Source organism: Anolis sagrei, chromosome 1 (genome assembly GCF_037176765.1).
Source record: "Anolis sagrei isolate rAnoSag1 chromosome 1, rAnoSag1.mat, whole genome shotgun sequence".
NCBI lineage: Eukaryota > Metazoa > Chordata > Lepidosauria > Squamata > Dactyloidae > Anolis > Anolis sagrei.
The window spans coordinates 325,073,991-325,092,620 of record NC_090021.1 but is presented as its reverse complement, the minus strand read 5'-3'; the positions used below and the strand labels follow the sequence as shown (position 1 = coordinate 325,092,620).

Here is an 18,630-nt window from a genome sequence, read left to right as displayed (position 1 = left end):
AGTGGTAGATGCATTCTCTTTCTCTCAGCTTTGTTAGCTGTCCAGGTTTTCACAGAAATCATAAATATTGAGACATAGATGAGTCTGTGGAATTCATGGTAAAAGAAAACAGATCAAGCCTTCCTCCCAGTTCTCTTTATACATGCACCAAGCTATATATGCATAAACTAACTTAATATATAGTTACTCTTATTTTCTCTAAGAAAAGGAATCATGTTGACACATACAAGGAGACAAAGTTTGTCACTGTGTCTAATTTACCTGGCTGGAAGTGCCTCCTTCTTCTTCAGGCTGGCTCAAGGTAAATTCCTCCATAACAGGCTCACGCGTATTCATCACCTCCGTCATGCTGCAAATATTCAAGCAACATACAGTAAGACTTCCATAACTGCAGAACTCATATCCATGGTTTTACTTACCTGAGACCAGGGGGAAATGGTCTCTCTAGACCAGGCTTGGACAAACTTTGGCCCTCCAGGTGTTTTTGATTTCAGCTCCCACAATTCCTAACAGCTGATAGCCTGCTAGGAATTGTGAGAGTTGAAGTCCAAAACACTTGGAGAGCCAAAGTTTGTTCATGCCTGCTTTGACATTTTCTTAGTCCTCCATTTGACTTTACGGTATGTTTCCCCTGGACATTACCAAGAATTGTGTTGGAGGCCCCAGCAAATGCCTAGAAAAGATACTTATTTAGAAATCTCTAGGGCCTCCAATGCAACTCAGAAAATTCAGTGTTGTTCAGATATATCTGTTCCTTCAGGTAACTTCAGTCCAGCCAGGAATATTGATATGGCAATCTTACTGTACTCATTTATTGGAATGTTGTAAAAAGACTTAACCTAGCTTCATTATTTTCATTATTAATTATTTTAACCAGTTTTCTCTCAGTATGGATAATGTTGTATGGATAATGTTGTATGTATAACCTTAAGTATGGATAATGTTGTATGAATATGGATAATGTTGTATGAATAACCTTAAGGACACCCTGGTTACAGTGCAGGTTTTGAATAGTTATCTAGTCTAGGCTGTTTTGAGCTTTTCCAAGTTTTGGTTCAGAGAGCCACCCTCTTTAATGTAGGACATGGCCATCCCAACACCTATGTCAATAGGCATGCACACTTCAATTATTGATCTAGTTGCAGCAAGAAGTCGTTAGAAGTTAGAATCATAAAGTTGGGAAAAAATACAAGGGCCATCCAGTTCAACCCTCTTCCATGTAGGAACACAAAATCAAACCACTCCCAACAGATGGCTATTCACCCTTTTCTTAAAAGCCTCCAGTGGAGACTCTATTACACTCCAAGGCAGCAGATTCCACTGCCGAACCTCTCTTACTGTCAGGAAGTTCTTCCTAATGTTTAGGTGGAATATTTTTTCCTTCAAGTTGGATCCATTGCTCCATGTCCTAGTTTCCAGAGCAACAGAAAACAAACTTGCCCCCTCCTCAATGTGATGTCTTTTCAGATATTGAAACAAGGCTATTATGTCCCCTCTCCATCATGCTAAACATGCCCAGCTCCCTCAGCCATTCAAGGATCAAATACTAGTAGTCCAGCAACCTGTAACTGCCTATAAGAATCCCACAAGGAGAGTGAGAATGCAATTTCACTATCTTGTCCTTTCCTGCACTGATCTCCAAAGGTCTTCTGCCTCTGATACTGGACAGAATAAGCATCCATTTTCAATGAACTTGTCCAATTCTTAAAAATCAAACAAGTTGGTGGCCTTCACTTTGTGACCAGATCATGGCCAAGCCCAGTTTAATTGATTACCGCCCTTTTATCTGTTCAAAATCATCTATGATTTTTCTTTAGAGGATGAACCCAACTTCAAATGCTAAGAGAGAAGGAGAAAAGGTTCCTTATTAACTCCATTCACTGTGCACAATTTTATATATTTCTATCATGTCTCACCTTACTTTTCTTCTAAAGAGCCTCAAACGCAGTAGCTTTTCTTTGCAGAGCAGTGATCCCAGTTTCTTTATCCTTTTGCTTTCACTTTTTTTCTTCCTTTGCTAGCACCACAACTTCCCTTTTCACAAATAAACTCTTCTACTTCCTTTTTTGATTTAGGGAAACAAGGTAGAACCGAGAGACCGAATTTTTCTTTCTTACTTCAAATTGGGAGTCTTGCCAGGGATGCACCGAAATCTCCCAGTTATCACTGAACAGCAGGAATCCAGACCCCAGATGGTAAGACAACCACCCCCTTCATCCCTGAAAGCCTCAAGATGTCCCTCCGTCATCACCAAAACAACAGACGCTCTTGTGTACCCATAGTCAAATTGTTACTGACAGCCACACACTACATTCTCTTCTCTCCTCACCTCACCCCCACAAGCCAGTCAATGCCTTTAGTCTCCCAAGCAACACTCTGCATTTGTAAAATTCTTCCATTTCCATTCCAATGGCAAACTGTTTTTAATAGGAAGAATACTTGCTGCCATGCCTACTGGGATAGTCACTGTGTAAATAATATGCATCTACTCATCACTGCTGACTCTTGTGGAGCATATCTAGTAGACCTTTCTCTCTTTCTCTTTTAATCTAGAACCTGGGTCTCCACTGTCATGAAAGCTGAATAACTGAGGTAGCAGCCCTATGTAGACCCTCTGCATAAATCCCTTGGAAGTCTTTGAGTTTGCTTCAGAATAAACATTCCATTTTATTATCTTACACTATTATTTGTACAATAAGACTCCCATAAGCATAGAATGCTTATTCACAGCTTCACTTACACATACCTGGCGGAATACAGTCTCTTTAAGAATTTATTAGGTCTTCCTGGTAATTTCATGATATTCTTTCCCCTGAATATTAGCATGGAGTTGCTGTAGAAGACTTAGCAAATTCCTAGCCAGGATTTCTGGAGACCGATTCCTGGCTATTCCCATTGGCCCCATCTGCACTGCCTAATAATCATGGTGCATACAGGCTAATACAATTGAACCCAGGATGCCAAAAGATCTCAGCCGGCATTTGGAAATAATAAAGATTGACAAAATCATGATCTGTCACCTACAAAAGGCCACCTTACTTGGATCTGCACACATCTTTCAAAAATACATCACACAGTCCTAGACGTTGAGAAGTGTTCGACTGGAGATTTTGTGAAATGAAATCCAGCATATAGATCCTATTTCCTGTGACATACTGTGTTTTTGTGTCAAAATAACAACAACTACTACTACAACACCAAGAAAAGTCCAAATCATCCAGGAAGATCCAGACCTTTCCTGATGGTTCAACAGTAGGTATCAGGATTGCCGGATGTAGAAGATGAAAATAAGAGACAGGTGCAGAATGGAACTGAAAGTTGTAACTGCAAACATCTGAAGTCCAAGGCAAGGTGAGGTATAGAGGGCAGCCCCCTGGTAGCGTCTATTGGGGTGGAGCTCATTCAGAGGGAGAGCAGAGAGTCTGGGTTCTGAAGGGACTCCAGTCCTTAAAGAGACCTCCAAATATGTAAACGTGTTGCTTCTGATGCTGCCACAGCTGCCTTTTGTGCCATTTGGATTGTGCTTTTTCCACTCTGGGAAGGGAAGGAGGGAGGGGAAGTGGGGAAGGCTGGTGGAAATACGGCATTGACACCCTGGGAAAGAATGTAATGGGATGTGGGACATTTCATTCAAATACAGGACTGTCCCTTATAATCCAGGACATCAGGCAACCCTGGTGAGGATTATCATTATCTCCATCTGAACATTAGGAAGAACTTCCTGACTGTGAGAGCCGTTCAGCAGTAGAACTCTCTGCCCTGGAGTGTGGTGGAGGCTCCTTCTTTGGAAGCTTTTAAGCAGAGGCTGGATGGCCATCTGTCAGGGGTGATTTGAATGCAATATTCCTGCTTCTTGGCAGGCGGTTGGACTGGATGGCCCATGAGGTCTCTTCCAACTCTTTGATTCTATGATTCTATGATTCTATGATTTTCAATATCCATGATCACATCCACACAGCAATCCCACACTCCCTGGGCTCAGGCAACACAAGGAGGTGGGATGGCAGTGCCTTCCTGCTCCCCAGCATCCCCATTTCCCCCCTCAGTTTGTACATTGTAAGGGAAAGCTGAGGTAGATGCAGATTAATCTCTAAATTAACCTGGTTCTGAATCTGAAAGGACATTTTAAATGTACACTAAACCGACCTAAAACTGATGTTGTGGGCACTGTGCTGTGCCGGTTGTTAGCTGGCCTCAGTCCCTCTGCGGAGGTGAGATAGGACGGCATATAAATTTATTTATTTATTTATTTACGACATTTATATGCCACCCTTCTCACCCCTAAAGGGACTCAGACCAGCTTACAACATATATATATATATATATATATATATATATATATATATATATAAACACACACACACACATTGCATTATATGATTAGCATAGTACAATATTAGTATTAAATATTACTATATTGTACTATACCATTATATTGTAATATTATTAGTAATATTACATGTAATATAAATATATAATTATAATATCATATTATTATATTGCATTACATTATACTATTATAAATATTATATTACATTACATTACATTGCATTATATTATATTATTAGAATAGCACAGGAGACAAGATGGAACTGTCCTCTCCCCCCACACCTTCACTCTGGCCCAGAGCAGCAGTTGGTGCTGGGGGAGGGGCCCCCAACTGATGACATAAATTCCCTAAATAAATAAATAATAATAAATACGAACCATTGTTCTGCCTTCGTCACAAGCACGTTTGGTGGGGACGAGATACATGGCCTTTTCAGTGGTGGCCCCTTGGCTATGGAATGCCCTCCCTAGGGAGATCAGATCTGCTCCCTCCCTCTTGACGTTTTGGAGGCAAGTTAAAACGTGGCTATTCGAGCAAGCATTTCCAAATACAGAGTAGCTAATACAGGAAATCGAATGACCTGACAATGGAATTGGACAATGCTTGAGAATAATGAGAAACTGATAATGTTGCTTTTATTGCTTTTGTGATGTTTTATACTGTTTGATGTTTTTATCTATATTATGTTTGATGTATACTGATTTGTTGGAAACCGCCTTGAGTTGCCAATTGGCTGAGAAAGGCGGTATACAAATACAGTAAATAAATAAATAAATACTTTTATCTGTGTGTTTCCTAAAGAGTGCAACCAGTTGCTGCACAAACAAAGCAATATACAACAGAAGAACCATTCTCAGTTAGATGAGACATCAAAACTTTTTCCATAAGGTAGGGTGAAACAGTTCCTTCAGGCTGGGGTGTCATAGCAAGGTATTGTTAGTATTCTAATTTACTGTTGTTCAGTTTTTTCCCAACAACAGGAAAAACAAAGATTATATAGGATTTTCTGCCCCGGGCAGAAACAAAAATAATATGCGCGATTTTGCATGTTATGGGCCTTGACTTGTAGAAGAGAAGCTGCAACATAACTTGCCTTATCTCTGGACCCCTGATGACATAGAAAGCAATAATTTCCTTCCAATGGAGGATGATTGCTTCCGTGGGGAGGATATTAGTACTGGTTGAAACGTGGCACTAACTTTCTAAGGAGAGAACCTAGAAACAGAACAAATGAAGACTGCATCCTATGATGGGACACTATCTAGAGCAGTTGTGGTAAGGAGATACATCCCTTAAGAATCAGCCTGTGTTGATATGCCCCACATTAGAAAGACAACTGCTCTGGCTAGAGGGAAAAAGTGGAGACAGCAGTAATGGATGTCACAATAAATCAGCTTCTACGCTGATGAAATCAGAACATCCCTCACCCACCCGCATCAATTGCATGCTCAGGGAAAATTTTGTGGCACAAAGGTGGCAGGACAGATCGTATTTGATGCCATTAGAGAAAAAGAACAGAGAACCAGATACATGGCAGATAACCAGATTTGAGCTGAAATGGATTAAAATTGCTCTCTGACTCGAAATGGGAGGAGGGGAAGACTGGCAGAAAGCAAGAATAAATAATGCCATCCGCAAAAAGCAGTGGTGCCTAAATATCTAAGCATCTCCTGAAAAGTACTGTGCAGAAATAAAGTACCAAGAGGCGGGAGTGAGAGTACAGCTGCCCATTCATGTGGCTGAAAGATAAAAAATGGCTTCAAGGCACATCATGATTTCTTTACAACTGACTGTCAATCAACAGGAGAATTAAAATGCCAGATCTCAGAACTAGAGGGAGAGACTGAAAAGGGATGAAGCCACTGTGATGTTGTACAGTGAGGGTCAGTCACAAGATGAGCTCAGGAGGGTGCTGTGAGTGGGTGCAGTGGGAATCGTTGGAGAAAAGAGGGGATGTGGAAATGCAGGAAGCTTAGGAAAGAGTCGCTTCTGGCTTACATCATGTCCAGAAAACACAAACCGTTGCAGCTTGGTGTGTGCTTTGGTGCAAGACACTGGCACGAAGAAATTAATTGCTTCAGGAGCAGAAAATGTGGTATGCATACAAGTAGCTATAATGAGGGAATTGAATAAAAAATAAAGAAGCTGCTGCCTTGATGTGTAGTGGAGGTTTATTTGTTTCGGAGGTTTTTAAACAAGAAGCTGGATGGCCATCTGTCAGGAGGGCTTTGACTGTGTGTATTTCTTGGGAGGCAGAGTGGGGTTAGACTGAATAACCCTTGTAAGCTCTTCCAACTCTGTAATTCTATGCTTCTATGATTTAAAAAATTGTAATGCCATTCTTCCTTGAAACTCTCGTACTATTTCAATATAGTATGATTGTATTATTTGCAAGTTAAACAACTGGTGGTTAACTACAGCTGCTCCATAGTCACTCTGAAATTGAATACACCTAGAAGCATATTTTCTTTATCACCTCAATGCATTTTGGGCTGCTAAGGATAAGATTGATTTAAAACTTAAGAAGCAGAAGGAGGACACCTTCACATTGTCCATTCTTAGCCCCTAGACAGCATCCTTAGCAAGCACACAGTTCATATGATTTCATGCATTGTAATTCCATTCAAATTATGCAAATCTTTAAAAATGTTGCATCGGCATGTAGAAATTAGCACATGGATGTACCTATGGGAAGAGGGATGAGGTCACTGGCTCCCTTAATAAAATTCCTGCCTTTCTAAATGAACTTGTCCCTCAGTCCCCACACTTGTAGCTATTGTGGTTCAGACAGATGGCAATGAGGAGATTGGGATCCCAGAGATTGGAGAACCTGGAAAGCCTGGGAGAGTGGTGGATGGTTCTTTCAATTTGGGAAATGAGGGGATTTCAGAGGAAGATTCTGTCTGTGAGATGGGTTTTGAAGTACTTTGGCCACATCATGAGGAGACAGCAAAGCCTGGAGAAGACAATTATGCTGGGGAAGGTGGAAGGTAAAAGGAAGAGGGGCCGACCAAGGGCAAGATGGATGGATGGCATCCTTGAAGCGACTGGACTGACCTTGAAGGAGCTGGGGGTGGTGACGGCCAACAGGGAGCTCTGGCGTGGGCTGGTCCATAAGGTCACGAAGAGTCGGAGACGACTGAATGAATGAACAACAACAGACCAAGATAGTTTGTCTGAGGGAACAGCTGGGCTAGACAGGGACATCCGGGTCAATCTTAGGGAGAAAAACATTAAGCTCAGGAATTCAAGGTTTCCTGAGAAGGAAGTGCAGAGAAAATTTCACAAGCCGGAAAGCCAAGATCAAAGAAATGATTTCATTTCTTTGCAGTCCTTAAAGTAGAGAGAACTTCTTTGGGAATTCAGATCAGGCAACACTGCGAAGCTGTGAGGATATCTAGTCCTGTTCCAGTTCATGGTTTTAGTCTAAGGTCTTGGGAGTTTTGGTTATGGATTTTTCTGGATTTATATTCATGTTTTGATCCTTGTTTTCTGGATTTATAGTCATGTTGTGACTCTTCTTTTCATGCACCTTTTGGATTATATGGATTATTGCCTTTGAAGTGTTTTACTCCTCACCAGTTGGCTTGGGCTTTTGATTTATTGACTATTTATTATTACCTGTTGGATTTTGCTGTTCTTACTTCTTTTGGTGATTTTCCCCTTTTTATATGTACTTTTTACCAATAAACTGTTTTACTATTGCTTTTGGATTCCTGGTTGGTGCTAAGGGCAAGGTGAACTCTGGCTGGGGTGCCACAGTAGCATTGCAGAATGCGAGACACTAAAAATGTTCACACTAAAGAGTCTTTTAGATTTGCAGTATTCACCTTCCCTTGTTAACTCTGTGTGCCCTGCCACATTACTTGAAAGACTGAAATGACACGACTTATTTGAAGAGACAACATTGCTTTGAGATAAAACTGAATACAGTAGAATAAGATTTATACGATCTGATGAGAAACCAGAGTATAAGAGAATAAGAGGAAGAACCACATTCTAAATAAAGATGCTCCATGAAGAAAACTACAGCCTCAAATTTGCAAGACCATAGCAATACTCTTAGTAACTTTGTTGCCATAAGTCAAATTCGACTTGATGGCAATTAATTAAGAACAACAAATTATCCTACACAACCAGCCTGGGATTGAAGATCCTTGAAAGGACCAGTAAGCAGGTTTGGAAGAAGATGTTAGCACAAATATAATACACTCTCTGTATCAATCACAAAGATAAATTCCAATCTGCAATTTTATGGCTTAAAAGTGCGCAGATTTCGCCTAGCCTTGTATAGACAAAACAAATAGGGTTTTGCTTAGAGATGCTTTTTATTTCTTTTAGCACTTTTTCTGTTTGAATTCTAATGGCTGTTTCATAATAAAATATTTCTTCTTTTCAATAACAATTTTTCTAAATGGCTCTCGCATGGACTTTGCATACAAATATTGTCAATGCCTCCAAGTAGCCATAGCAATGGGAAGCGAGGCAATAAAGGATGTTTCACTGAACAAAGGAACCAGTTCTCCTTTTTCAGATGAGTTGTTTATGTGCTGTCTTATTCTTCTACCAGAGAAACCATGAGAAATTTCTAGAAAGCCTAAGTAAATCCGAGTGCCTTTTTTTGCTATATGGTGTTTTGTCTGCAAAAACCTTAAGCTATGGATGGAAGGGGAATTGGTTTGGTATCACATTTCTTATACGTTCTAGGGTCTCATCTGCACAGACCACTTAATTTGAGGCCGATTCAGAGCAATAATACTCTGGACTGGCACAAGAGTTGCACCAAAACTCTGCAGCATTCATTGACTTTTCCTAATATGGAGTAAAACTGAGTTAATTGGCTTTACCCAGTGCTGCAGACTGCTAGTCCCTGGATGTCATCTGTATATCCAGAAGTGTCTTCTGGTCTGGTGCAGGGTATAAGGATAGTATAGACAAGTCCTGAGACTGGTAAAGGAACAAAGTAAACTTACTGTGGAAATATAAACATTTTCAAGGCTTGAAAATGCATTTTAGCATTTAGACCTAATGTGTCTTTCGGAAAAACCCTTATCAAAATGCATATATTATGGAAAATTAAAGGTGTATGTATATGCACAGTTTTCATGTGCGAAGAAAATGCTGCCTCATAGCCTGATATGGAAGCAGGAACAGGATGAAAATGTATGTTAAATTTCAAGCAATGCAATTAATGACAGATTTCCACCTTGGCAGTTCCAGCTTCCATTTCTGGTATCTTCTCATTAAAAATGAACTCACTTTACTGGGTGGGGGGAAAACTTCTGTCTGAGTTCTTTTAGCCTTGTCTAGTTTATATCCCCAACCAAGAAATATAGTAGGAACTGCCTCCATCCATATGAACAAGTCCATAATTTATGATATTCCTTAGAATCCTTGTTTGCGTGGCTGACATCAAAGGCAGCCTATGCTAATAATGGGGACAAGGCTTTTTCTGTTGTAGCAACTCAATTTTGGAAAATGCAAGCCAAAGAGATCTGATAGGTGGCACCTTTGGGTTGCTGTGAGCTTTCCCAGCTGTATGGCCATGTTCTAAAAGCATTCCCTCCTGACGTTTCACCCACATCTATGACAGGCATCTTCAGGTTGTGAGGACTTGGCCATACAACTCACAGCAGCCAAGTGATTTTGGCCATGAAAGCCTTCAACGGCCACATCTTTAACAAGAATCGATTAGAGCAGGTCATAAAACTTTTTTTCTTTGAGCTTGAGTCTAACAGGTTTTTCAGTATCATCCATTGAGATTTTATTGTTATTTTAAAAAAATACAGAGCTTTCAGTAGTTTTAAGAGAATTTTTTGTATGTACTGAAGGTTAGCTGTAATAATAGCAAAGAAGTAATGTTAGGACTAGCTGGAGGGGTTAATGTACACTTCTAATATTTTCTGAGAATGCCATTGGTCCAAGTCACATCTAACTGTTGGCATCATTCTTTACCTAATGGTATAATTGGTTTTGTTCGTGTTTTTTTGTTTTGTTTTTTTGTTTAGTTCCAGTGACTGGACAAAAAAGTATTCAATGAGAAAGTGCTCTAAATTTGCTGAAACAAGGTTTGTCCCAGCTCTTTTATGTAAAAAAAACTTTGGGTATGGCAAGTGGTTGAAATTGGAAAGTGTGTTCACAACTCTTCAGGATAGTGTTACAAGGTCAGTCTTACAGATCTAGTTTTATGAGAATTTTACCACAAATTGAGACTGAAATATCTCATGCTTCTATATGAGCACTGAATAGTTTTGTTTTGGTCCCTAGATGCCTGAAATAGGTTGGTGCTTTTCTGAATTTTGTTTGTTTTACTAAGATCCTTTTTTTAATATATACAATCATATATGATATGTTGACATGGGATCTTGGAGGTCTCCCATTCATAGGGTCACTATAAATGGAAAATGATGTGACAGAAAGTACAAGCAGCCACATATTGCATTGTGGTTGCTTGCTAGAAGAAAATGGTTCCCCAATATTTTAATTAATGAATAAGTTATGTCAACAGAAAACAGACTAGTTGAACTTTTGCTTCCTATCCAACACTTTCTTATATCTATATACAAGTGATGAGGAACTTCGGCCTTCTATATATTGATGATCTCCTACCTTTCACAATCTCTCCAGTGAGCAGATGGAGATAATGTGAACTGGGATCCGAAAAGATCTGGCAGGTCACAGTTTTCCTAACACTTATGCCCTTTCCAGCCCTCCTTATGTCTAAATGTTTTCCAGAATGGCCTTATCAAGAAATTACAATTGACACTGACCTTGTTTGTGCATCATGCTTCCCACTCATAGCAATGCAAGCAAAACAGGTCTGAATTGGCTTAACATTGCATTATATGTCATACTCAAAGGCAATATAGGAACAAAAAAAGGTGCTTTATAGAGTCAGACCATTGATCCATATTACAATATTGTCAACTCCCAACTAGAATCAATTTTCCAAGATTTCAGGCAAGATTTCCTTCTTTTTTTGCCTGGAGATTCCTGATATTGTCTGATGGTTTCCCATTCAACTACCAACCAGGCCCATACTTAGCTTTCAAAATCAGATGTGCTGGGAATGGCTTGGTGGAACAATATGATACAGTGGTATGGAATTTATACTATAAATTAATACAGACCAAATATCTTGATTCCAAAATGATTCCCACATAACTTGCTTCCAACATCCCTGCACAAAGGTTTACATAAGGAAGCACACACATAGTGATGATGATCATCATCCTTATAGCATCACAGAGTTGGAGGAGGTCCAATAGGCCACTGAGCCCAGCCCAGTGCAGGAAATCTAGCTAGAACATCTTTAGCAAGTAGCTGTCTAATGTCTTTTTGAAGATGTCCATAGAAAAAGGCTCCACCATCTCTTTAATGAATTTATTCCATTGTGGAGACACTCTTACCATCTACCCTCCTGTAATTTAACCCAGGAGAGAACAAGCCTTCTCTCTGTGACAACCCTTGAGATATATTTAAAGAGGGCTATCATGGCATACTTCCATCTTGTCTTCACTAGACTGATCATGACTACATGCCTGCTGCCTTCTTCTGGATACATCCTTTAAGTCACAGATATGTAGCGATCACTCTGAAAGTGGAGTATTTATGGACAAAATTAATGTTTCATCACTCGCCTTAACTGGGCTTGCCAGGTTTTTGTACACTGGCAACACATTTTACCAAGAAAGCTCTATAATGGGTTTACCATAAGGTGGAAACCACCTGAAGGCATACAAGAAGACATGAATGCCTGGGGTTTGTTCATTCTGTTGCTGAGTCAAGAGACACTCTTTCTTTTCTACACACAGCAGGTAGGATTTCAATTGGGAGCAAACTCTCTCTGAGAGCAACACAGCCGAAATTTCAGGAGGGCATGAAAACCGATCTAAAATTAAAACTCATGTGTGCACACATGAACACACATATACCACCTCTTTTGATCTTTCTAACAAAACAGGAAGAGGAGGCTGAGTGCATGACACCAGCTGTGGCATCCAAGCTGGGACAAATTAAGGGAAAGGAGACAATGTAATGAATACCACATTTACCTTCTAAGCACATGAATGGCTGTCGTCTCCAGAAAAACCTGTGCCTGCTGGCAATGTTCACGTTGGGGAGGAAGTGTTGGGCAAATTGCGTCAAACACACAAGGTATCTGAAAGAGACAACATTGGAGTGAATCAGAGGATGCAGCGAACAGTGGGAAGATGACTAGTTATGATAAACTTGACAGAAAGAGAGAGGGAGAAAGAGCAAAGAAAAAATAAACTCCAAAATCCTGTGTTGGAAGTCTCATCCATTTCTAGTGCCAAATAAAAACTCCAGTACTGATTCATGAAAAAGGAAAAAGCAATTAGATTCTCCTGTGAAAGTACAAGGGGTGTTAGGGTCCTAAAATCATTTGAAGGCTGTTCGTTTACTTGACACTTCTTTCATAACTAGAAATCCTATTATTATTGCCACTGTGGGAAAGAAGCAGACACAGACCCCATCATGTCTAGGCCCTGAAGAAGATGAAAGACCCTTCTTCTGTACTAACTGCCACTTCCCTGGTTGTAGTCTCAGAGGAAGAGAAGAGGCAGTATCTGCTGGACTTAAACCTCTCTCACACTACTCTCCATTTTTCCTTTTGTGTCATGTCATAATTAGATTGTAAGCCTTTTACTTGTAAAACATCATGTACAGTGATGGCACTTATCATTAGCATTATCTACAAAACCTCATCTAAAGCAACTCTGGGTGATGTGTGGTATTCTAAATCAGGGAGTTCTGCATTACTGTTGCACTCCAGGTCTGAGAACCTCTATGACCACAATACTACACAAGAGTCCAGAATGTAAGCAAACAGTTTATGGAGGAAACACATTAAAAAAGCAGGAATAAAGAAAGGTATAATCCAAAAAGGTTTAGCAATAGATGATAATCCAGAGAGTAATCCAAATGCCTCATGCAGATCCCAAGGTAACAGGGTCCAGGAATAGCCAAAAAGTCAGAAGTACAGCATAAATCCACAAGCAAAAGGTCTTCTTAGTAAAACTTGAGCAGGAATATGAAAACAAAAAGATAGAATACTTCCAAAACTAAAATCCAAAACCAAAGGCTTGATTTGAAACAAGAACCAGAGAACTCAGGCCTAGCTTCTGACTTGAACATTATGTTGCCTGAACTAACTCTTAGGTAAACAACTTGCTAATTAATAGACACCCATGAAGTCATGTTTCCCCCCACAAAATCTCTCCTCAACTTACCCATGTAAGTGCTCAGACCTACAATGCCTATTTTATGCTCTGATCTGTAAACAAAGACCTTCGTTGATCCCCATAACTCCAGGCAGGCCTGTAGCCAGGATTTCGTTTCGGGGGGGGGGGGGGGGAGGGGCTGAATTTTTTTCAGGGGGGGTTCGGGGGGGCTGAGTTTCAGGGGGGCTGAGTCTGTGTGAAAGAGGGTCTAGCCTAGCAAACCTTTTGTATCATTACCCCAATACCCCCATGCATATGGGATATATTGAGTATGGTGATCAGATCATGATATGAATAAACATAACAGTTTAAATAATGCACCAGTAAGGCCTTTTCATGAACCACCATGAGAATTTCGGGGGGGGGGTTGAAGCCCCCCGAGCCCCCCCCCCCCGAGCCCCCCCCGCCTAGATGTCTGACTCCAGGAGAACCTTCTGTATCATGAGAAGCTTCTGTGTCACTTATCTCTTCAGCAACTCCTTATCTAATGTTGCAGTTTCTGGCTCCTCTGAATGACCTTGAAGCACTGCACTTTCCAAGACAGATTTCTCACAGAGAGAAGCATCCTTCCCCTGACTTGAATCTTCATCACTTCAAGCCACAGGAAATCCCACAAGCAATCCCACAATCCTCTCTAAATAATCAGTGAACTTCAGCCTCAGGAGTCTCAGGCTGATCTCCAACAACTACACCTAAAAGCAGAGGCAGAATTTGGTGGTTTCATTCTTTATTTCTGAGTTCCACACATTTATTTGTTGCTAGGAATTAAAATCTTTAATCATTACCTTTATATCTATGTTAATCACTATTCTTAAAACAGCCAAAGGTAGGTTATGTACCAAAGCTCCTGTACCATGCAAACTTTGGCTAGTCTGGATACCTGAGTTCCCATTTTAAACACAGCATTGCTAGTCGGCATACCAGATAATTGTTTTATATAAATGTTTTTCAGCTTGCATGCTAAGAGCTTCTGATCCACTCAAAGGCTTCCAGGGCTACAAAGCAGAACTCATTTTTATTGAAAGCCCGCTCATGCTTTCAATAGAAAGAAGCACAGGAGCCTGGTGTAGATCCCAGATTACTAAAAAGGGATGCTATTGTTAAGCATCATACCTGGGGCAGTCCAGAATGTCAGCAGAATTAAAATCATCAGGCTACACGTTGACCCAAAAGTATCTTAAGCAACAGAATACTGACACAGGGGTCAAATGGAACTTTAGAGTTAAGATGTTTCAAAAGCTAGTTAGAGCAAGTGAAAAGTCTCTGCTCTGCTGTTCTGTCAATTGAACTTCACATGGGTTTAAGAGACATAATAGAGGATTTCCAGATTATCTCAGTGGTCCACCAGAATTGGATAGGAGAGAAGGTCATCAGATTACCTTGAAATAAGCTTGAAAGAGAACACAAAATCAAAGTAGACACTGGATTACTGCAATGTGTTCTATTTGAGGATAATTTTGAGATTGATTTGAAAACTGCAGCTGGTGTAGAATGCAGATGCTCACCACCTTGTTGGAGTATGAGATTGACAGCACAAACCCTAAATACTCATGTATAAGTCTAGAAATTTTAGTAAAAATATCAACCACAAAAACCTGGATCAAATTTTCCATAGGTCAATGTGAGTACTCTTAGAAAAAGGAACCATCCCCTTCTCTGAGAAGAGTGGCAAAAGGTGAGGGTGTAGTTTATCCTGGGAGAACTTAAAAGAAACACCAATCCCTTCCTTTCTCTTTGCCGTGGGGCTGTCTCTAGACTTTTTGAATGTCTAAACAAAGAAGTTATTGAGTTGGCATTGGTGCTTTCCCCTCTCTGCTACAAGATCCACAGGTTGTATAATTCCATCCTCCCAACTCTGACTTTGACTACGTATACAGGAGTCCGACATGCACAAGTATATATAGTAATGGATAGTTTGGGCACAGCCTACCTGCTGGCTAGGACTCCCATCATCCAGTATAAATGTGATTCAATTAAATAAATGTGATTTATTTGTATCCTGCCATTTCCCAAAAAACTGTGTATCTTGCCCCACAAAGAGCACATTACTGTAGTCCAGACAGCAGGTCCGTAGCCAGGATTTTGTTTCGGGGGGGGGGGGGGCTGAGTTTGGTTTGGGGGGGGGGCTGAGTCTGAGTGAAAGAGGGTCTACCCTAGCAAACCTTTTGTATCGTTACCCCAATACCCCCATGCATATGGGATATATTGAGCATGGTGATCAGATCATGATATGAATAAACATAACAGTTTAAATAATGTACCAGTAAGGCCTTCTCACGGACCACCATGAGAATTTCGGGGAGTGCTGAAGCCCCCCAAGCCCCCCCCCCCCCCCCAGCTACATGCCTGCCAAATAGCATGTACCACCATGGTCAGATCCAATGCACACCACTGATGCACAAACTTGAAATTGGCAAACTTTATTATGATATCAAGTCCATTAAATGATTATCAATGCACAATTTCCGGTGTTTGAGACCAAGAGGACCATGACCCTGTTTATCTCTAGATTTCAATTCCAAAGCCCTACACACATACTTATCTAGTAGGATTATATGGAGGATAAGGATTTCTTCTATTACATTGCAGATGAAGAAGAGAAAAACCTATATACTTTCAGTACAATAACTATGGCATTCCTGAACTTTCCTGTGGAAACTTTCCTGTGGAAACAGGGAACCTTGGATAATAGTGAACCCTATTTAAATGAAGACTTCCACCAAAAATTACTACAGAATTGCCCTCAAGAATTCAGCAAATTCCTAAAGAGGTATCCTAGGAGTTCTCCAGGGAGAATCTATGGTAACTTCCAGAACTGATTGCCTAGAGGACTAAGAAAATTCCTAGAAAGATCATATTTTGTTGGATGTGAGTAAATGAATCCATGGGAATCAGTCCCACAGGACTGGGGGTTATACTGTATACAATAACTGGATCCCACTGTTGCACAGTGGATTGTGCTATGGATGCCACAGTCTTGAGTTTACCCATAGTGCAATAGTCAAATAGATTGCCACCCAACAAGTTAAAGGGGGGAAAGGCTGTATATCAGATACGGAAGGAATGACTGCACTTGGTTCCATATGTATAGAGCCTTTGTGTGAAAGGAAATATGCTTGGGAATGCTGGACAAAGTATCATCCTTGGAGGATGAAAGCTTCTTCTCTCCTGATCTTCATGCAAAGCTTCTGCCCTTACATTTAACCACTTTAACTGCATTAAACTGCATTGTATAAGTTTACACTGCCCATATAATGCTGTTTGAAACTGCATTACATGGCAATGTAGATGGGGCCTTAGTGGGCAATGGTGAACCAGCATAGTGAACAGAATTACAGAACCCAAGTGAGAAGAGAGATTATTCATTGAGTACATTGAGGACGAGACTGTTTTGTTGTTTTAATGATTGATTTATTGCTTATGGATGTTTTGTTTTAATTTGGTTTATGTCTAACTGTAGTGTATAATTGTAATTGTTTGTACTGGGATTGAATTTTGCCATTACTTATGTGTAAACCGCTTTGAGTCGCCCTCGAGGTGAGAAAAGTGGTATACAAATACTGTAAATAAATAAATAATAAAATATATAGTACAACACCCATATCTATGAAACTGTTATGTGTGTTTTAAGTTATCCATGGTTTCACATATTCAGTTATTGACCTAGGGCCTATCATACAAGTTATACCCTCTTCTTTGTATTTCTGTCACTAATCCTATTTAAAAATAGTAGGGTTCATTTGTTCCTTTCAGTTTCACATATCCAAGCAAAAGTCCAAGAACATATTCCAGCAGACAAGAAGGTTGTACTGTATGAGGATAGATGATGTGATACTGCTATAAAAAGCATTTGCAGCACCTTAATAATGCATTGTGAGATCCAAGCAATGATAAAACCTGAAATGTCAGATAAAAAGCACAAGAAAAGCTGAAGGATCACAGTTACATAACAATTGCAGATGGTGTAAAAGCAAACCTATACCCCAAACTAGAGCGAGCAATACAATACATTAATTTCTACTGCTCTTCAAGAAGTAGGTAGCATGTTTGGTGCTGAAAAGTTATAATATAGGTAATAAATGGCATTTCTAAGAATACTATATATTTTTAAAAACTTGGTGGCTACCCAGGCAACTTTTAAAACAGCTATCTTCCAGCATTTACATTGGGAATAAATTTATGGAACCCCAGTGTCTGTGTGTGTGTTTGCATATGAGGGAGGAGATCGAAGGTGGGTTTGTACATGTGAGCACACACAACACACAGATGTCGGATCACTACTCAAATCAACCCCAATGCTGCACCATCTTGCATAGCAAGCATTACATGGCAGTAAAGTGGGTTCTTCCCACCTCTGGTGAGTGAAAATGCTCAATTTCTCCCTAACACAAGTAGGGAGTACATCTGTTGTTGTCCTTGATACTGTGTGCCTTCAAGTTATTTCTGACTTATTGTAGGGCAGTCTTCCACACATTTATAATAAAAATAATAATCATAACAATAAGATTGTATTGTCGAAGGCTTTCATGGTCAGAATCACTGGGTTGCTGTAAGTTTTTTGGGCTGTATGGCCATTTTCCAGAAGCATTATCTCCTGATGTTTCGCCTGCATCTATGGCAGGCATCCACAAAGGTTGTGAACATGGCCATACAGCCCGAAAAACTTACGGCAACCTAGCAATAACTTTATTTGTAGCCCACCCTCTCTTCCCGAGGGGACACTTCTCATTGGTGATACTTTTTAGACATCGGTTTGTGACCCAGTAATTTGGTTTTGCTAGCAAACTGGATGTTAACCCAAGATATACGGACATAAATATAAATTGTAATAACAAAATGTATGGGATGCACAACATATCTCACAAAAACCTTTCATTTGAATTTCTTAAATATGTGATTTATTGCTTATTTCACCTAGACTCAGAAGTTTCTCTTCACTTTTGCATGACACAGATACATACTACAGCTTTCACACTAATGTGCCACGACACACAGTTTGGAAAGCTCTGCTGTAGGGTTTTCTTGGCAAGATTTGTTCACAAGGGCTTCGTTCTG

At 40.1% G+C, this 18,630-nt stretch overlaps 1 protein-coding gene across 3 annotated transcripts in view; it reads right to left on the bottom strand.

Moving 5' to 3' along the window:
• LBHD2 (LBH domain containing 2) overlaps positions 1-18,630 on the bottom strand; it is a 78,554-nt gene that overhangs the window by 13,502 nt on the left and 46,422 nt on the right. For all 3 annotated transcript variants that reach the window (XM_067463014.1, XM_060755109.2, XM_067463015.1), the window contains exons 2-3: positions 12,385-12,491; positions 262-349 (exon numbers count right to left, since the gene is read on the bottom strand). In XM_067463014.1, coding sequence (XP_067319115.1) covers positions 262-348 — 87 coding nt within the window. In that variant the 5' untranslated portion in view covers position 349; positions 12,385-12,491. The remainder of the gene's footprint in view (positions 1-261; positions 350-12,384; positions 12,492-18,630) is intronic.